We start from the raw sequence: 22,719 nt of genomic DNA, 5'->3' as shown, positions 1-22,719 counted from the left end.
TCTGACTGCACGACAATAAAGCACGACATGCAACCTGTCGAAAGAATGTGAACCATCGCACCGGAACGTAAACCACCGCAATTGATGCAATAGACCGAGGAACGTCCAATCGCGATTTGTCGTGAGTCAGGCTCCATCGCTCACATTCACACCGGTCACGTTTGCACCCGAGAAGGCTACCCACGTACGATGGGACACGCTGTGGCTCGTCGAGAATTATTATTTTTAATATATTTTATATAACTTAAAATGTAATTTCAATATTTTTATAGTTAATGACTTAAGTGGTTTTTTTGTGATTATCTCCAGATCAGGTAGGTCAAATTGGAGGTTCCTTCTAAATTGATTGTGTGTTTGTTTTAAATCAAGGTTATGAAATTCATCGTAAATCTTAAAAAATATTAATTAGCAATCGAAACCAATTCTAATCTGCTAATAAGGTTTTTATATTTTTTACATATTTTTGTTCTTTAATTAATAAAACTAGAAATGATCAAGAAAAATATATTTAATTGAGCATGTGAATGTAGTAAGATTAACATTTTTTAACATATCCCAGATACGAGTTATATCTCTTGCATTTGGGAGATTTTAAATCGCGCAAAACTTTGAAAATAATACACTTTCTCTTAATAAAGCTTTAGATGAATTCGGTTTTTTAAATAAGTTCATAATTTAATAAAATTTTGTTATCCAGAGCAATCTACAACGATTTGTAATTTTTTTCTTTTTTTAACCCCAGCTAATCTATTGTAACCATAGACATAATACATATATACTGACTGCTGCCATACAGTCGCTTTCTTCCAGTGCGACAGAAAAAGGGTTTATCGACCATGTGACCTTCCCATTGGTTATTTAGGTCACGTTGTTGATAAACCTAGCAAATTATAAAAATATGCAGGAACTGCTTTGCGTCAGTTTTCTCTGTTGCAGTGGGGGAACGGACATGTATTGCAGCTATCAGTCTATTTGTATTATATGTCTATGATTGTAACTAACAAATCATTACATAACCTTAAACATGTGCAAAATGTATCTTGCATAAACGTTTTCTGTAGCTTAGATGTATACGGGGTATCATGTGCCCCGCTTTGTAAGTCTCTGTTAGTAATTTTTTAAAATTGTCGTTTCCTGACGATTCATGTGCAACTGTGGTAGATATAAACATGGAACGTAGGTCTGCCGGAGTTCTTCCAGACGAAATTCCAGGAAAAAAACAATTTAACAATACTGCCTAAGCGCTCAGTGCATGACTGTGGCGCCATCTAATCACTCGCAATCTAACGCTAACAAAGTGTGGTATTTTCGAGGAATATAGTGCGCTTACAGAAAACGTTTGTGGAAAAACAATTTTACACAAATCATTACATAATATAAATAATATTAATAAATTCTTGTACAGCTTCCAACTTACTTAACAATAAAATAATTTAACTGAATTGAAATATATTCCTAAACAAAAAATTTATTTAAAAATTTCTTTATAAAAGGTATATATAGGTATATAAAAAGAATTTGGTTTCTTTGTGGATATTCTTCTTCTTATGGTGCCTATCCGTTCGGATGTTGGACACTAACATGGCTATTCTGACTTTGTTGACTGCTGCCCTGAAATGTCCGGTAGTGGTAAGTTAAACCATTTTAGCAGGTTATGCAGCCAGGATATTCTTCTTCGTCCTGGACCTCTTTTCCCATGCACTTTACCTTGAAGTATGGTCCGAAGTAGGTTGTATCGTTGGATATTACTAAACATTATTCAAACAACACAAAACGAATCAGAACTCACGAGTTGACTCAAATAAGAAGACCCGTTGAGTATATTGTTGATTCTGATAATAAATGAGCTAACATGAATTACATAAACGTATCAAATCAGTTGCCATCTAGAGTCCATACAGAGACATCGGTTCAGGTTCGGCAACCCCCAAATTGGGAGTCTTACGTTGCCATGCAGGGTATCTATTAAAATCTTTAACATCACATCAACTTATTAACACGATCCCTGCCATGTTAGTCCGATGGAACCATCGCTGATGTTGCTTCAATAGGCCACGTTGGTCCAATGGGACCAACGCAAGTTTTGCATTAATAGGCCATGTTGGTCCTATGGGACCAATATTTATTCCGATAAGTACCGAGCCGTTGGTGTTTATTTAGTATTAAATAACCATGGGAATGGATCAACGAGGCCTATAAGCTATGTGCTGTATACAGAATTTGTGCGATTTATGGAATATGACAAATGTGGTCCCATATAAGTCAAAAACGTTATTTACAACTTTGGGATAATATTTATTGATACAAACATGTTTTTCAACAACAGAAAAATCAAATAATGTAAAACAACCAATAAGAAAAGTTATTTAAGTTCTATGTAATTCATTAAAACAACCTATACACAGAAAAGGTTCCTTGTCACAGCTTTTGCAAAAGGTGTCTACCTTTTTAGTTTTGTTCATAGCGTACTGACGGCCGTGTTGCTCACTATTATTTTGTAGCAGTTCTTGCAAATCTTCCTTCGTTGATGTTTACTTCCATCTGCCTTCTGTTCAAGCTGATGGTGATTATTTGACACTCTTCGTGGTATATGGTGGTTTCATTATAAGTAACCTGTCAGCGACATGTTGTTATTTGTTACAAGCTTATATATTAAAAAAGAATTTATAACTGATGTAGTTGATAATAATCCAAACCCCACTTTTTTAAACCATTTTACGCTTTTCCTAAGGGGGTTGGAATACGCTCCCATTTGGTCAGATAAGTCTACTGCCGCTTTGCCTTTATTGTAATCTATTACCACCTTGGGTTTCAATTTAGTTTGTCGATTACAAGATACTTCGACCATTTCATTGCCGTATTTAGTAGAACGCATGTAACTATTTCTTTAATCTTTCCAGTTTGTAATGGTCACTCCATCATCATTTTCCATAGATGCAATCTGCCCTTTACTTAATTTTGCAGCTACTAGGGGTAAATATTTTCGATTTTTTCGAACAGTTCCTATCAGGTGTGTATCGACGGACAACATTTTTTTTGCTAGCGGTAAACTTGTATACCAATTGTCGGTTATCAGCGTTCTTCCTTGATATACTAAATCAACCATAAGATACAGTACAACGCTTTCTGGAGTGACGTTAGAACTATTTTCTTTCCCTGCATATACTTTGAAATTGTAAGTATATCCAGATCCAGAACATACTTAAAAAATTTTTACACCATATTTGTGTCTTTTTGACTTAATGTACTGTTTAAACCCCGCGTCCCCTAAAGGGTAATAGGGTTTCATCGATGCAGACATATTCTTCCGACACGTATAAAGAGTTCAAATTTGCAGTCAGAATGTCGACAAGTGGCTTTAACTTATACAGTTTATCACTTGTATCTGCCAATAAATTATCATTAAAGTGAAACATCCTTAACAGCATATCGAATCGATTTCTAGACATTACATTCTTTGCAAAATTATTATGGAACAGGTTATCGTTACTCCAATAGTCTGCGATTTTCGGCATTTTCACTAAACCAACCAGTCCTAAAAATTTTCTAATTTCAATATTTGTCGTTGTAATCCAGTCATGTAAGCTAGAGCTTGGTATTGCGTCTGCGGCCAGTACAGACTGAGTTGCATTATATTTGTTTGGTTACAAATCAGATTAATTACTCTGTCATCGACCACAGCATCAAAAAAGTCTCCAGGCGTACCATTTGCCAACATTGCAAGCATTTGTCATCATTTACTCCTGACGGAATAGAAAAAGGTGCTATTGGCTTATAATTACCTACTACTGAACCCCAATTTGGTTCTATATTTGGTACTGGATCTTCACTACGTTGTGGATCTAAGTTCGGTTCTGGATCAAGTGTTGAATTTAAGTTCGATCCTGGAACGATATTACCTTGAAGATTACGATTATTGGATTGATATTATCGTGAACATGACGAGTAGGTTGTGAATCTAATTTTTTTTTTCTCTTTAAAAACTTTCGTACATTTTCCACCGTTTCTTCTGAATCTGACGAATCAGATTCTTCTTCTGAACTACACAAGTACTCACTATAAGAAGCTTCGAATGGTTCATCATCGTCATCGAAAAGTTCTCCAAAATTTATTGCAATGTTTTGCAATTCACGCTCTGACAGGTTTAGAACGTTGAGACATCAAAAATTGCACAATATGTTGTAAAAATATTGTATTTTAAGCATTATTTAATATTTACAGCAATTTATTCTTTCAATTTATTGAAATGAAAAGTAATCAACAAGAACAATACACAATACGCATTCGTTTATTTATGTTTGATTATGTTTACTGCGATGGATCAACGGCGCACAGAAGCATTAGTACGGTTCACTGGGCCGCGTTGTCCCGATGGGACCAACACATTTGTTATATGGTGGCTCATAGGCGCACTTAAAAAAAGGAATGGTTGGCTCACAGAGGCATTGATATAGTCGGCAGCGAAAGTGTTAAAGAAGTTGTAATAAGTAACAAATTTTGTACCATTTTAAGGGTTTTTACCCACAGATTTAGTGGCTTGACTCATGTACACCTGATAAATACACTGTTGATGGATTTGTTAGTCCGAAAACGTTCTGTGATGTAGCTCGAAAGAGTCGTTTTGATTATATACCTTCTATAAAGGATTTTTAAATAAAACTTTTGTATTAAATCTACACTTTTTCGAAATTTATTTATCCAGTGAAAATATATTGTGTTAAGAATTGAGAGATTATTAAGGAGTTTACAAGTTGTCTCAGTTCGTTTAAGTTTCTTACCGATAAAGTGATAGCTCGCTATGGTTTGTCCATCACTGAAAGCATAAAGTTAGAAACTTTACTAGTTCTGCTAATTCTTTCACTCATCAACTGTCGTAGATATTTTCCTTCCTCAACATTTTTTCTATAATTATCCAAATTATTTCTTAATTCCATTTGTTAATAAGGCATGTATTATAGTTAGTAAATATATATGTAGAGGAATATTTGTTATAATTACGTCTATTATTTTAGCCTGCGTATGACGTAGCCAATATAATTCGCCGACCTCCAGCACGAGAGCTGAGCTACCGAGACAGCGCATATGAATCAAAGAGACATTCTCAATCTGGAGGCTTGAACATTGAAAACTTCAGGTAAGAAACGTCAAGATTAAAAAGATACAAATTTTAAGATATTACTTTTATTTTTAGACTTATCAGCGTCTTAGGTCGAGGTCATTTCGGTAAAGTAATCCTGTCGCAATACAAAAACACTGGCGAATATTTCGCAATCAAAGCTTTAAAGAAAGGCGACATCATATCCAGAGATGAAGTTGAATCTTTACTGTCAGAAAAAAGGATATTTGAGGTGGCGAATTGTATCAGACATCCATTCTTGGTTAATTTGTTCGCTTGTTTTCAAACTGATGCTCACGTTTGCTTCGTAATGGAGTACGCTGCTGGAGGGGATTTGATGATGCACATCCATGCTGATGTTTTCAGTGAACCGAGAGCTGTTTTTTATGCGGCGTGTGTTGTGTTGGGTAAGTTTTATTTATTTGATGACGAGGATGATAAAAGTTTGCTGTGATCTACATCGTTTTCAATTGTTGTATGGTTTTCTATAATGTTTCAATTTAAAAATATTTTGCCTTTATCATTTATAACTTAATGAGTTGCGAACAATAGATTTTTTATTTGGTCCCATATTGGTGTATAGTATTGTTTATTGAGATAAAATGCTTTGCGTATTGGCAGTACTGCGTGTTTGATTTGTGCTTCTTCAATTTGAACTAACACTAAACTATCATCAACATTAAATTGCTATTCATGAATGTTCAGAGGCAGTGTAAATCCAAAAACTTGTGTACATTCAATTGGATCTTAAGAAATGAGTCTGCATATGAATCGCTTTTTATGAAAGAGCTTTTATCACCATTTTGGCAAATTCAAGATAAAATTACTCAATTCAATTTTGATTAATCAAATAGTTGCATATAAATATTTGTTTATATGGGATTAAGTCACAATTGATTGTAATAAAAATTACATTTTATATTTAATTTAATTATTTTAAAATTGTAATACATAGTACAAGATACCACTGCAAGACCATTATGTCCATAACGTAGTTAATCAAACTCACATTTTTACATACATTTAAAATTAGGAGAATACATTGATAATAAAAACAGGTATAAAAAAAAACGGGTGTGGCAGTCCAATGGGACTGCCGGTAGAAGTTATACTTCTATACACGCGTTCGCCGTTAAAAAATTATATAGGAGTCAATCTGCACAATCATTACATATGTAATGCTGTTCAAATTCAAATATGGTTGTATAAATTAATCAATACATTTGTCCTCCCTGTATTCCTACGATCCCTATAAGTACCGCCATCGGGCTCGTGGAATGCGTCCCTTTGAAAGAGAAGAGCACCAGTCGTTGAAAAGAAAAGACGCAACCCGGCACGTGAACCCATGCACGCATATTGAATTGATTTCGTTCGTTGTTTTGTAGTGCAAACCCTGGTAATTAGACGCAGCGGTAAGTTTTTACCTAGTTTTACCTAAACCTATAAATTGTCTTTGATTGTTTATTGCAAACATTTAAATTTTAATAATTATTTGCACCAATGAGTAAAGGTCCATTATTTTCTCGCCAGAGTTATCGAAGGAATAGTTCTGTTAATTAAGTACTATTAATTTGTAATAGTACATTTGTTTGTTAATACCCCACAAATGCTATAGGTAAAAGAGAGCAGAAAGAGAAAAAGAATTAGTTATATAGGTATATGGTGCATCGTTTGCTGTATATAAACATTTGACCTGTAACATACTCTGCAGTAAAATTCATTGTTTATTTTGTTATTAATATAAAAATTACAATACAATAAATACACTGCAACATAATTCAATATAATAATACAATATAAATTAAAATGTAATATTCATAAGTATTTAAAACTGCCAATATACATAACTTACTTTACGAAGATAAAAATAAAAAACCAACAACTCGGATTATGTTGTAAATTTTCATTTTATCTTAAAATTTATGTTTTTTGCGTATATTACATATATTTAATAAGATTAACGTGAGGTTTTTAAATATTTCGAAAATAAAAAAGGAAATTCATAATTGGGATTCGAACTCACAACCACCAGCGTATGAACCCAAGGTTAGTAGATGTTATCTTCTAACCTTGGTATGAACCAAACACGTAAAGGATTTGCCAATTAGACATGACACTAACGGATTTCAAAATTGACAGTTCTCGGTAAAACAGTGATTATTTTGAAATACAAAAGCCTAAAATAATTATAAACGTTTAATTTTAAATAATACAAAACATATCACATAAATTATAATATTAATACATATTATATTATATATTATATATATACAATATTATATATAATATATATAATATTAAATATATATACAAAAGGAACATTTTTATTCTCGAGAGAGGAAGAGAGAGAAAATATATCTTCTGTCTCTCTCTTACTCATTATCTTACATATGTAATGGTTTCACAGATTCACTCTCATGCAAATTTCCAACGCCGACCGTGCGTATAGAAGTATAACTTCAAAAAACAACTATAAACTTCAAAATCTCAATAACAACTGTTCTAAACAGTCAAAAAATCTGTTTTTCATGAATTTTCGATGTCATCTTGAATATTCCCGAACTATTTCTTTTTCGTCCAGAGACTTTTTCCATGTGGGATAAATCTTGCTGCTCATAGTATATGTATTTTATATCAAATTAAAGCTAATTTTTTTTCTAATATGATGATATAAGATTGCTTGAGAAAAAATAGTCGCAACTTACGGTAGCCAGTTGTTAAAAACGCGGGTATCAAAGATAAGGTACAATAGAGTTAGGGCACAACGACTCTGATTTGACAAGTGATAATATGTATAATATATATCTATCGACGCTTGCTTTAAAACTCACACAATTGACACTTCAAACCACTAGCATTGCGTGCTAGCTGTCTTTTACTTTATCTTTGATACCTCGTGTTTTTAACAGCTGGCAATCCTAACTTATTATATAAAGGTATATCGGCATATTAAGAAAAAATTAGCTGTAATTTGATATAAAAAACATGCAATGTGCATATATGTCATGAGCAGCGTATTTTATTTAAAAAATAAATGAAAAAAATAAAATTTTGCTCAAAAATTAATTACTATTAATTTGCGACCACTTTTTGACTGGCAAATGTTTATGTATTATATATGTTTATCTATTGTGTGTTATATATTTATTATGTATAGTTGTAGGTGATTTTCTGTGTCTCTGACTTTTTATTAATCCGCTAATATTGGTATATTCTTATGTTCCTATGTGGTTCTTATTAACAGTTACTATGAGTATTGATACACCTTTCTATTGTACTCTGTGCTCATTGATTGTCCCAGACATGTTTGCATTTCACAGATCCCAGATATTATATTGTCACGACAGTTCCATAAGATTTATTCCATGTAGAAAAAGTCTCTTGACGAAAAAGAAGGAGTATTAAAGAAGTCAAGAGTTTCTTTAGAGTTACATTCTGATCAAGGACCAAATTTTGAATCACAATTATTGTAAGAATTAATGAAAATATTAAAAAGATATAGTAGAACTGTTTGTTAATACCTTTAAATGTTTGTGATGCTGATAATCAAAAAGATTGGATACTTGAATTTCTCTATTCTTGCTAGCCTATAGAATTTCTAAAGATGAAGTGGCCTACTTTTTTTTAACTAACACTTAATGTATAGTTCTGTTCTAACTTACATTACTACAGGGGTATATAAACTAAGAACTCACTCAGTAGTGTTCCTTAAGTACTAACGAACTTATAAATACACTATACCGCACAATGCTCTTCTTTTAAAAACTGATCACATTTCCAACTCAAAAGGCTTCCTCCTCTTGAGTCTACTTGTATGGTTTGTGTTATCGAGAAGCTGGATGGCCTTGATGTTCACGTGTTGAAGTCTCTGCTCGTGACTTTTGGAAAATTTGATTATAGTTTTGTTCACAGTCTCCATTCCTAGATTTCTGTAGATATCACTGTTTCTGATGTACCAGGGGGCATTTACAATATTACTCAGCACTTAGTTTTGGAATCTTTGTATCATAATAATATTGCTTTTATTGGTAAAACCCCAGAGCTGAATAACATATGCCCATACCTGTTTAATAATCTATACAGAAGTAATTTATTATATATTGCAATTTAGATTTTCTATCAAGCAGCCAGTACATTTTTCTGTATTTGATTTCGAGTTTTCCCGTATCTTTTTGACACGGGCTTTCCATCGAAGTCTAACATTCAGTGTAATACCCAAATACTTTGCAATGTTAGCATATACATAGGATATGGGCATTATTGATTCTAATTGGTGATGTTGCTATATATGGCTGTTGTTCATTTGTGAAGTTTACGTGTACAGATTTTCTTTTAATTTAATTCTCCATGTCTTTGTCCAATTATCCATTTGGTCCATTGAAACTTGTAATTTTCTTGCTGCATCATTGTAATCTTCTACTGCCGAGATGACAGTGTCACCTGCTGTTATGATATCTGCTTTGATTTCTTTGAGGTTTGAATATGCATCTTCTTGTTTTATTCGAAATACTCTCTCTGTAATATATAATTCTAATAACAATGATAATTGTTTTGTTAGTGTTAATTTCAATTTGTGCACAAGCCCCTCATGCCATACCCTTTCAAACGCTTGTGCTACATCCAGGAAAATGGCAGAGCATACCATTTTCTCTTCTATTGCTTTTTCTATTAGATCAGTTATTTGATGGACCTGGTTGATTGTTGAGTGCTTTTCTCTAAATCCAAATTGGTGAGTTGTTATCAATTTTCTCCCCTCTATGATAGGTTTTATTCTTTTAAGTAGTATTTTTTCATATAATTTTGAAATAATTGGTAATAAAGAGATATTTCTATGAGATGTAACTGTATATGGCGGTTTGCTGAGTTTAGAATCATTTCTGCTGCTTTCCACATTTTAGCTACATATTTTAACCTAAATGTAGCATTAAATAGGTGTGTAAGTTTAATAATGGCCTTTTTTTGGTAATTGCTCAGGTCAAACCAGGGATACTTAGGATTTAAATTTTCGTTGCAATCTCTTTCGGTAATTAGTAAATTTAATTTCAATTTCTTCTTGCTTATATTCTATTCTGTCGGATAAAGGCTCACCTTCATTTAGTTGAAAAGTACTTTCTAGATGCTCACCGAATGTCAGCTTTTTGCTTATTATTGCGTGCCCTACTCCTATCACTTTTGATGGATGGATGGATGGATGATGGATGAATAATCTGAGCTTATATGTAATAATTGTATGTAATTCACAGAAAAGCTTCTATTTATAAAAAAGTCTATTAGATCTGGTAGTTTGTCAGTATTAGTTGAAGAGTATGTTGGCTTCCCTGTGGATATAGTTTCACATTTTAATTCTCTACACGCCTTTAGAACTTTTCTTCCTTTTATCATTGTAACCTTAGAGCCCAATGGTCGTTTTTTGTGTTGAAATCGCCTCCAATGATAAATCTCTGCACTTGACTATTTAGAAAATGTACATACTGCTGTTATATTTCTTTACAGCATATTTTGGAGGAAATTATACTGCTGTTATTAAAATTTCGCATTTTTTTGTCCTAACATTGTTTTATGGCCAGTTTTATAACAAGGCTCGACATTCATGCTACCGGAACTACTTTTGAAAGAGGTGACAATTCCAAATGTAAGAAAGAGCTTTGTCCGGAACTTGAAGAGGGTCCGTGCACCGTCCTCCAGAAAATAAACGATCTAATCTACCGCATCCAGTTTTCAGCTAGAAGTAAACCCAAGGTAGTTCATATCGAGAGATTAGCTCAATAACATGAACCTGATCCACCCTATAATTATTTTCAGTCGGTCCCTAATCGACCAGGTTATTTGAGGTGAATAGCTATAAAGAAAGTAGCAGTGGTACGATAGTTCCGTAAGATTTATTCCCTATAAAAAAGTCTCGTGACGAAAAAGAAGAGGTCTTAAAAATCAAGAATGTTCGAGATGTCATTGAAGAATCCCGAAATGTCTCTAAGGTCTGGAACGTTAGAAAATGTATATAAAAACAGGAAGTTGTTAGTTCAAATAGTAGTAGCAATTGAGTTTTTGAATAGTTCTGTCGTTCAGTTAAAGTTGGTCTTAAGTACTGTAACATTGTAACATTGTTTGCTGCCTGAAATAAAAATCATTAAAAAAACGTAAAAATAAGCGTATATACATACTCACGAACTTTTTACAATTTGTCATTAATATTGTTCACAATTTAGTATAAAATCCAGTCAATAAAATTAATGGATTTGCTCTTATGTGGTGGCCTCTAGAATATGTGAAGAATTAATTAAAAACTGTAATTATTTTTATTTTTATTACTTTTTTAACTAGTCTGATTTTCCTTACAGGTTTGCAGTATCTTCATGAGAACAAAATCATCTACAGGGACTTGAAATTAGACAATTTACTGTTGGATACGGAAGGTTACGTAAAAATAGCAGATTTTGGATTGTGCAAGGAAGGAATGGGCTTCGGCGATAGGACGGGCACATTCTGTGGAACGCCCGAATTTTTAGCGCCAGAAGTATTGACAGAAACGTCGTATACTAGAGCCGTCGATTGGTGGGGTTTAGGAGTACTCATATTCGAGATGTTGGTTGGTGAAGTAAGTTGTTTTTTTATTGAATTGTAATTAATGGCGTACTGTATCTCACTATACAGCCAGTAATGTATCTGCAGTATTTTTTGCAAATTTTGCAACTGTAGTAAAGTCTAACAAGATGGCTGATATCCATGAAGAAACAACTGCTACAGCTATTTTGCATCTGGCATGAACTATGGCCAAAATCAATGACGTGACAAAGGTTTTCCCAGTTTCACTGGGCACACCGAGGGAAAATAACCCACCATTTCCATCATCAATAGACTTAACTTGTTTATACTGGGGGTTCTTCGTCTGAACTAATTGGTTCAATGCATCTCGATCATGCTCATTTTTATGTTCCAATTCTCGATCGAAAGCGTCATTTAATTCACGAATTTGGCATTCCCAACTTGAATAATAAATTGCCACATGACGTAACACATGTCTTCGATCAAAAGCAAAGCCTTGAGCTGACACGAATTCGATGTCAAATGATATCTTATATCACGAAAATATTATATCACATATCATCATTGTTCTTTTTTCGCAGTTCACGTGGATTCAATAGGAAGTATGCTGTAATAATGTGGACATACTACACCGTTGCGTTCAAAGTGATTCAAAGGATATGGGTCCACGAACATTCACCAGCAATAACCGCAAGTAGAAGTATTCGTCATTCCTATGATGATCTGATGAACTGTTTAAATGCGACCAAGATCAGTAGCAAAACGCCCATCCGGATGATCCGAAACCGTTTTGACTTGCTTTCTACGCTGAAATTTCTTTGATGAAGCGTTCCAAGTGTATTAACGCGGCATGTCAAAATAGAGTAAAGTTCGTGCAAATGAAAGAGAATCTGGTCAATGTTGTACCTGGAGGTGATTCAGCACGTTGAGCAACATCTGATAGAGTGAAATAAACTCGTTAACCGTTCTCCAGATGCACCGCGAAATGTACGATAGTGGGATGACGTTCATAAATGGAGAATGAGAATATACTCATCGCCTTATTGCAGCTCACATATCTGCCAACTTAATAGTGCGTGATTTTATCGTTGGTATTGGAATTTTGAACGCCAAAAACAGCTAAATCGCTGCCTTTTGTTACATATTTGCAGATCCATTCGATGGACTTAAGTGAGTTCTAAATTCTACGTTACATTGAGCCTTAAATGTTTTGTATAGAAGTGGCGAATACGGAACAATACATGTGTTGCCGAGTACAAAATCGTTTCCTTTCACTTTCGAGCATAAAATCGTTTCAACTATATAGGGAATAACCATCGTTACCAGTAATAACTTTTTTTAATTTTTTTTATGTTTTCTAAAATCCAACAAATTAAAAGTCATGAAAAAAGGTTAAGCCGTTGTTGAGTTATAAATGGTGTAACTAACTTCTATATTCTTATTAAACTTTGGTTGAATGGCAATTTGAATTTATTCCCTCATTTTATACTTACCATATAATATAAGGTATATATCACACTACTAACTTAGTTGTATATTAATTTTTAGTCGCCTTTCCCTGGAGACGATGAAGAGGAAGTTTTTGATTCGATAGTGAACGACGAAGTGCGGTATCCAAGGTTTCTGTCTTTAGAAGCCATTGCAATTATGAGAAGGGTAAGTTTATTTTTCGTTATGTTGTAACCCACTTAAAATGTAAGCCCACAATTACAGATTAACACGCAATTCAAAATTGCGAATCGATCTGTAAACTACAACGATTTATCTGATTCTAGCCAGATCAGATGCAGTTAGAACCACAAAGATGCATAAAGCAACAGGTCCAGATGAAATTAATATAGAAGCAATAAAACTACTAGACGAGGAGAATATCGAAATCTTGGTAAAGCTGTTCAATAGAATTTATGATACTGGTTACATTCCGCGAGAATGGCTGCAGTCATCCTTTGTGATGATCCCAAAAACAGCTAATGCTACAAAATGCAATGAACACCGCTTAATCAGTTTAATGAGTCACTTGCTGAAACTCTTCCTTAGGATATTACACTCAAGAATGTATAAGATACTAGAACTTAGCGGGTCAACACAATTCGGTTTTAAGGGAGGACTAGGAACAAGAGAGGCAATTTTATGTTTGAACACTTTAATACAAAACTGTTTAGATCAACGAAAAGATGTCTACCTCACCTTCATCGACTACGAGAAGGCATTTGACAATGTTAAACATATCATGATGGAACTACTACATAGGGCCAACATTGACCAGAAGGAGATCAGAATTATTCAGAATCTATACTGGAACCAAATGGCAAAGGTGAGGATTGATCAAGACCAATATACTGATGAATTTGAAATCCGGAAAGGTGTCCGCCAAGGCTGCATACTCTCTCCGATGCTTTTTAATTTATATGTTGAAAATATATTTGCGGAAGCATTAGAAGACACGGAATTAGGCATTAAGGTGAACGGCATACCAATTAGCAACCTACGCTATGCAGACGACACAGTGATTATAACTGATAAATTGGAAGATCAGCAGTTATTACTTGATAGGGTGAATAGCATAGGTAAAAAATATGGCCTCAAAATCAACATTTTGAAAACGAAATATATGGTCATTAGCAGAAACCCTCCAGAAAACCCGATAATATGCATAGGTGACGATCGCATAAAACGCGTGAAAACTTTTAAATACCTTGGCACCACAATCAATGACCAATCGGATCCACAACAAGAGATAAAAACCCGAATACAAATGGCAAGACAAGCTTTTGTGAAATTCAGACCGCTTCTATGTAATCAAAACCTACATTTCGAAATACGCTACAGAATGGTCAAGTGCTACATATGGTCCATCTTGCTTTATGGCATGGAAACGTGGACTTTGAAAAAAACATCTATCAACAAACTTGAAGCATTTGAAATGTGGTCATTAAGAAGAATGATGCGCATACCTTGGGTGGATAGAGTTCGAAAGGATGACGTCCTTAAGAGAGCCGGCGTGGAAAGAGAACTCTTTAAATTAATTAAAAAACGCAAGATTGGTTACCTTGGGCACATATTGAGAGGAGCAAAATATGAAATACCTCAGTTAATCCTACAAGGGAAGATCGAAGGTAGGAGAGGAGCCGGCCGCAAACAATTATCCTGGTTAAGAAATATTAAAGAATGGACAGGAATACACAATACAGGCGAGCTGTGTCACGCCGCCAAGAACAGAATTCTAGTAATGAGATAGTCGCCTACGCACTTTGGTGTATGGCATGTTAAGAAGAAGAAGTCAGATCAGAGATTTTAAGAAATAGATGCGGCTTTTCCCAAAATATAGACTATTAACTGAAGTAAACTAGATTCAAAGTATATGGAAAAAAACGAAACAAGTGCTTAACCATCTCGAGGTCGGTTAGTTAATTTAATAACAATATAAAAAAATATTTAACAATAAAACACTGAAAACTTTTGTTTTCAACACTTCCACAAAATTTATTTTAAACTATTATCACTAGCTGTTTCGGCCAGAGTGTCTTTCTTAAGTGATCTATTTTTGGTATGTGTTTACACTTTATAGTCTTTAACGAAATAGCTTGTGGAGGGGACAACTGTTTGTATCAAGTTGATCATTCAGAATAGATTCTAATAAAGATAACTTAAGGTTTTTATTTTGAATGTGAAGAATTTTAAATTCGTTATTAAAAGAATGATTATGGTCTAGAACGTGAAGTGCCTACGTAGAGTCTGTTTTTCTATTATTGAAAGCCCTTTTATGTTCTGCTATACGTTTGATAAAAGTTCAACCAGTTTGACCGATGTAAGTTTTTGGACAGTCTCCACATTTAAGTTTGTATACACCGCTGGATAATTGCTTTTTCTTTTGGCTCTTGTTGTTCTTAATATACTTGCGTAAGTTGTTTGTTCTAAAAGCTGGTGTTATTCCTTTCTTTTTTATGTGTTTGGCTATATTTGTTGATATCTTGGATTTATATGTAATCGAGCAGATGGTGGGTTTTTTCTTTGGTGGTGGAAATACTAATTTCAGGGCTTTCTTTTGTAGTTTTTGATTTAAAATTTTATTTATTGTGTGTTCGTTATATCCATTATTTACTGTTGCACACTATTAGTTAAATGGCTGGTAGTCTGGTATTGAGTCGTTAGGTCTAACTGTGCTGATGCAGGATTGTCGTGGGTCTCAGTAATATCTGGAGGAGCAAAGCTTCCTTTTTTTACATCTTTAAAGAGAAGGAGGAAAATCTGCATACAGACATCTGTGACTCACACAGGTAGTGTTGGGTTCCTAATACCCTAACGAAGCTGTGCCAGGACGAGATGCCCGAGGGATTTAGACCTTTAACACTACGTCCCGTCACCACTCCGAGACGGTCGGCGTCCAACTAAAAACCTCTCCTCTGTCACACCAGACATCAGCATGGAAGGGTCGGTTAAGGCAAACAACTCTCCTGATGCCCTTCTATCACCCGATTCCCATTCTTTCTCTGACACATTCATCGAGGAAACCATACCCACACGAACTACCAAAGACTTTCAACCCTCTGCCTTAGCGAGGCTGCCATCTCTCTCGCGTCGTATGTCTCTCATTCACTCCTATTTCGGCCTGCGACAGTCCGAACCCCACCGTGGTGCTACTCGCTTGTTTTAGAATTCTGCTGCCATCTCTCTCGCGTTGTCTGTCTCTCATTCACTCCTATTTCTGCCTGCGACAGTCCGAACCCCACCGAGGTGCTACTCGCTTGTTTTAGAATTCTGCTGCCATCTCTCTCGCGTCGTATGTCTCTCATTCACTCCTATTTCGGCCTGCGACAGTCCGAACCCCACCGAGGTGCTATTCGCTTGTTTTAGAATTCTGTTGTGAGTTCCCTCTCCTCTCGTTCTTTTGAAGAGAGCAGCTTCCTGATAAATTTGTGGATCCTTGTCCACCACCACTCATCCCTCATCATTTTCCCCACCATTTCTCTCACGGAATCAAACATTCTGCAGTTACACTCTCTTACAAACTTCTCTCTTTCGTCCGCCCAACGCTCACACTCCAACATCGTGTGTGTCACAGTATCCGAGAGATCACTAAACCTGAAAAGGTAGCTGCGGAAGCAGCCATGTCCTGTGAGCATTTGTGTCAGATAATAATCCAGCTGTCTATGCCCATAGTCCACCCAGCTTCGAAGGTTCGGGATTAATGACTTCGTCCACTCCGCCACATCACGTGTTGCCTCCCACTCTTGCTACCACTGACCTATTGAAACTAATCCCTCAAACTAATCTAAAGCTTTCTGCTTTTCTGGAAAGACTAGAGAACAAAGCAAAATACCATAGGAAACCAAAAACGTGAACATACCCTCAAAGTTGGTAAAAATCAATTACTAAAATAAAGTTTCACACCCAACTTTAAAAATGGTACGGTGGAGCAAAGCTTTCTTTTTCCTGGAGCATTCGAAAACAAAGAAAATATCAAAATAAAAATAAATAGCTAAGGTTTAATTTCGTTACATCGTACCACCATTCGCTGATATGCATATTTCTGCCTCTTGGCTTCAATAGAGCGAACTCATGGTAAGCTATAACGAAATAAAACATTTTCCATCCATAAAAGTAAACATTTGAAATATTTTTTATTTAAAACGCATTTTTAGATTTTTTTTTAGAAATGCGTTTTAGCATAGCGTCAACAGTCACGTATAAAGCATTATAGTTTATAGTCGTCATATAAGGTCGGGAGACCGGAAAGGATTAAGTTTCTGTTTATGGGAGGAGCAGATATGAGATGATGCACTTGCCGAATATGCCTATTTAGAAATTTGCATTCTTAAATTTAAACTTACAAGTATTGTATTGTATGACGAAGATCTGCTCAAAAAACTGCTTAAAAAACATTGCGTGTGCATGCGAAAAATAATATAACAATAACACGTTTTTACATATATTAGACGACAAGATGGGGCCTCTGATATATTGGGGCCCCCGCAAACTTTATGCTGCGGGGGCCTCTGTCACGCCTCTACTAAGAGTCTTTAATGCAGTGGTTCCTCGTTGCTCCTACAGCCACGGTTCCTTTGCCTTCGGGACCGATTTATCAGCCCTAGGACAAAAGAGTGCCCTTCCACTTACCAACTCATCCGCCTAAAACCGTTGATCAGTAAAAGGGAGATTGCTTATACCGGCAATCATTCTTTGAATTACTTTTAAGATCAGTATATTGTTTAAATATCACGATGTCGGAATGTTATCAATACTATTTAATTTTAGTTACTCCGAAAGAGTCCCGATAGGAGGTTAGGTTCGAGTGAGAGAGATGCAGAGGACGTAAAGAAACAGGCGTTCTTTAGACATATTCAGTGGGAAGAATTGTTACATCGCAGAATCCCGCCACCTTTTGTACCTACAGTGGTAAGTTTTTATTTATATTCAATAATTTCTTTTTTAAATTGCTTAATTAGATATAAGGTACGTGCATAATTGCTACCGGTATGTATTATTAAACATTTTTGAAGTTTTGAAGAATCTTAGTTTGTTATGATTCGGTTGGTACTACACTTTTTACTAGACAGTGTATTTCATTATTTCAAACAATTAGAAACCATATTAACCATCAACATACAGTAAAAAAATTAATAAACCCAACACCACATGATATTACGTCAGATAATTTCAATTGTATTTTTAACGATGACAGAAAGTCTAAAGCTTAGCTCATAACCTACTTTCCAGAAAGATCGCAGAAATCAAACATATATTTATAAAAAATACAAAGTTAAAGTACTAAAATAAACAATCATTGCTCAAGGTTAAGGTATTATCAAGGTCAATTTAGACGTCACTTTTAATTGTGTGCGATAATATTGACTGAAAGCTTAGTCGATACAGGAATATAGTTCAATAATAAGGAGCATAGATCTTGATGACGAAGCATTCCGAAATAGTAAAAAAGCAAAGGGCATCACAAAAACCGTCCAAAGAAGATAAAATAGGTAAATTCCTGGAACTGGTGCAACATATATGAAAGAAATAGAAAACAAAAGAAATAAAAGTAGTCAGAATTCTGAAACAACAGAACATATTAAAAGCAAACCTAGGAATAAACTAATGAAACGCATAGCAATTGACACAACAGATACATCCGAACTAAAAAAGATATCCAATTCAGATACAAGTTAAATCTGCAAAAAAATTGGAAGAAAGCATACCTAATTCAACTTACTATTGCTGAACGTAAAGAAAAGTATATATGAATCAAAAACAAGTGAACTAGAGATAAACTATCAAACAGAGATCATACAAAGAAATACATTAAGGATCAAGAGGGGAAATGGAACAAGGAAAGTTTAGAATTAGAGATATAAAAAACTAATAAAAAGCAAAGAAATAATTCATGGAAAATAGAAATGATAAAAAGTGGAATTCTATACATATAAATCAACAGGAAAAAGGATAAAATGAAAAAAAGAAGGATAAAGTAAAAAAATCGGACTGCAAACACTAATCGGATTGGAGAAAATGCAAGAAATAGGTCAGCATATGAAAAATTAAAAAGAATTACAGAAAATGGAAGAAAGAAACTTTACACTCTACTATGCAGGAATAAGAAGAAAATCGAGGAAAAATGGAACAGCGTTCATGATCATCAGAAAGCTAGAAGTAGAATTATGGATTTAGAGCAATCATTAGCAACCTTAGAATGCTCAGCAAAATTACAGAGAAGTGAAAGGAAAGGGAAAATACTCGAAAAAATGAACGGTAACGTGACAATAATATACAATCTACCTCTTGGAACAAATACTTAATTGTTAGTACAAAATTCCACCATAAAAAGAAATATAAAATACCATTGATATTTCCAGGTCAAAGAAATGGGAATCAGAGAGATCATAGACTAATAAAAATGAATAAAAAACACACATATACAGAAGAGTAAATGTCGATTTAGATCACATATTTGTTGTAGTAAAAATAAAGATCAAAATAATAAAAAAAAACCTTTCACCAAAATAACAAACGAATGTAGAAAAACTAAAAAATAAAGAAGCAAAGTAAAAAAAATAAAGAAGCAAATACACAGCAGATTTAACGAGAAGAGTGGACCACTAGAAACGAAAGATTTATAAAAATAATTGGAATAACATCAAAACTAGCATTGTTCTGAAGCTAATAAAAGTGTGAATTATTACGACCTAGCATAATAAAAGCAGCAAAGACGATTGAACATATCCATAGAAATAAAAAGTAGTTTGATGACGAATGCAAGGAAAAAGAGATCGAAAAAGAACACTTAAGACTAGCATGGATAGAACTTGGAACAGAAGAAAAATTAAATGAATAAAAAAAAAGAAAAACCAGAATCGGTTAAAGTATACAAAAAAAATCCGAGAGAGTCAAAGAATAGTTGGAAGCAATAGAAACAAACAATTCAATAAATACACTATTTGATTGCGCAAATAACTAATGTAATAAAAAAAAGATAGCAGTAGTATCTGAATCCAACATTTCACTATTTTATGTAAAACTAAAAAGAATCGATCTGGAAATAAGGGATGAAATAGAGGAAGTGGAAGAATCCCACTTTCGAATTAAATGACCTAATTACTACTTAATTGATGGATTTCATTTGATACATCGTTATCCCTCACATTGCGTTATGGTTAAAGCGTTATGATTGAGAAATCGATAAAATATATATATAAAACATGGTTTTTTCCACAATCATGTTGCCACTATGTGTGATGCAATAAATTATTAAAACTTTTTTGGTTTTTCGTTATTTTTTCATTACGCAATTTGATGTTGGGGATGGTTACAATTTTATTAAAAGATCCGTTTAAAAAATAAAAAGTAGTAGTAGTAAAAACTTTTTATTGCAGTATGTAACATTGTAACACATTAATGCAATATATAACAACTGTGATACCCACAGACTGGCTTAAGTCCATCTTTGTCGCAGTACCTAAAAAACACAATGCTAGAAAATGCTCAGAATAATGAAGTCTCAACAAAAGAATTAGACGCAAATGCGAAGAAGATCTCGAAGATACCCAATTTGGTTTTAGAAATGCTATGGGAACTAGGAAGGTACTTCTTGTGCTAAATATCCTGTTACAAACATGCCGTGATCAAAGAACAGATGTATTTGCATGCTTCGTGGACTTCGAAAAGGCATTCGATAAAGTAGAGCATGGAAAATTAATGCAGATGCTAGAAAATATTGGAATAGATGACAAAGATATTTGTTTTATAAAAAATCTGTACTGGAATCAAACTGCTAACGTAAAAATTGGAGATAACTACACCGACGAAATCTACATACAACAAAGAGTAAGACAAGGTTGCATTTTCTCCCCAACACTGTTCAATGTTTACTGGGACCAGTTCTTTAAAAAGGCACTTGAGAAACAGCCATATGGAATAAAAATTAACGGGGAACTACTTAATGTAATTAGATACGTGGACGATACGTTAATTCTGTCAGAAAATATTAAAGGTCTCCAAATTTTGCTTGATAGTATTCACGAAGTAACCGAGGAAATGGACATTAAAATAAACTCAAACAAAACCAAATTTTTCCTCTTTAGTCGTAACCCACATCCAGATGCAGAGCTTCAATTAAATGGAGTCCAAGTTAAAAAAGTTCACAAAATTACATTTTTGGGAACTGTCATAATGGACCAACTATCATAATGTCATAATGGACCAAATCATCTCAGTTTAGAACTAAGACAAAGAATAGTTAAGTGCTAGTGGACACTAGTAAGCATGAAGCATGAACAGAGTTGAAGTATTGGAAACGTGGATTTATAGACGGATGCTGAAGATACCTTTGACAGCAAGAAAAACTAATGAGGAAGTACTAAGGAGAGTCAACAAAGACAGAGAATTGCTAAAGACTGTTAAACACCGGAAAATGACTTATCTAGGACATACAGTGAGGGGGAATCGATATAGAATACTACAACTGATCCTTAAAGCTACCTAAAGAAGCCAATCAATGCCAGATCAATGGTGATCGCCAACGTCGGATAATTCTGATATGGCACATGAATAAGAAGATAGCTCCTTTTGGCAAAATTTGGTGCCTCGCCTCACTACATGACCGTGGAAGTCTGTGGAGCCTATCAGATTCTGTAATAGGTGTTTTTTGAACAGTTGGTAAATTTCATGGTTGTACCTGGATAGCTATAAACCATTTTAGTTGGTGGATCAAAGATCTTCCTTAGAAGATTCTTTTAAAAACTGCCAACTTCCTCTTTGTTTTTTTTTTCTGTCAAGAACCATGTCTCGCATCTATAACATCCTACACAGCTTCGATATCACTTTAAAATATACCAACCTGTAAAAGCAAAGGAAATACAAAGGTCAACAACAAACACAAAGGTCAACACAGACAATTAACTTACTTGAATAGATTTTCAATATTAAATTCGATAACGTAACTAAATTTAGATTCTTATATTTTTAATTAATCTTTCCTAATACGAAAGTAACATCACTTGATTTGGCTTAGACTAGAAGAATGTACTCAAAATAGTTTAGATGATCTTTTAATCAGATTAACACTGGATGGTTGGCTTCGACACCACCAGTCGAATCTAGATAGCCTAGAAATTAAGGTTGGAAGCCTCGGTCCGTATTGAGATGAGCGCATCGCCCTAATTGAGATAAAATGGAGCGGGTCTTCGACCAAACTTAGACAAAAAGGGACTTACAAACTAGGATAAAAGGGAGCCTTCATTCTAGGACCTTTTTAGGTAACAAAATGCCAAAAAATACACTGACCCGCAAAAGTAACCGGACACTAAGTTTATTTTAAATAAAATAAAAACTATTAGAAAAGCTTTAAATCCAATTAATTTTTTTCATTGCATGTTCAATAATAAACCATAAAATAAAAATCAAATTTCAAAATATTCCCTTATGTAACAACAAATAAAATTTTACTAATTTTTTTATTCCTGGGTAAGATATTTTTCAAATCAAAATCATAAACAATTTCTAAAATATGGATACTTTAAAGTTGTCATAACTTTTGCCTAATTACTCTTCTTAAGTTGTTCCACAAATGC

At 34.2% G+C, this 22,719-nt stretch overlaps 1 protein-coding gene across 4 annotated transcripts in view; it reads left to right on the top strand.

The window, feature by feature from the left end:
* Window positions 1–22,719, top strand: part of Pkn (serine/threonine-protein kinase N) — a 132,379-nt gene that overhangs the window by 92,837 nt on the left and 16,823 nt on the right. For all 4 annotated transcript variants that reach the window (XM_072540332.1, XM_072540334.1, XM_072540331.1 and 1 more), the window contains 5 exons: window positions 5,013–5,134; window positions 5,192–5,523; window positions 11,455–11,711; window positions 13,208–13,315; window positions 17,915–18,055. In XM_072540332.1, coding sequence (XP_072396433.1) covers window positions 5,013–5,134; window positions 5,192–5,523; window positions 11,455–11,711; window positions 13,208–13,315; window positions 17,915–18,055 — 960 coding nt within the window. The remainder of the gene's footprint in view (window positions 1–5,012; window positions 5,135–5,191; window positions 5,524–11,454; window positions 11,712–13,207; window positions 13,316–17,914; window positions 18,056–22,719) is intronic.

Source organism: Diabrotica undecimpunctata, chromosome 8 (assembly GCF_040954645.1).
Source record: "Diabrotica undecimpunctata isolate CICGRU chromosome 8, icDiaUnde3, whole genome shotgun sequence".
In the NCBI taxonomy this organism is placed as follows: Eukaryota; Metazoa; Arthropoda; class Insecta; order Coleoptera; family Chrysomelidae; genus Diabrotica; species Diabrotica undecimpunctata.
Note: the sequence above shows the minus strand (reverse complement) of the source record. Positions and strands in the feature narration are given on the sequence as shown.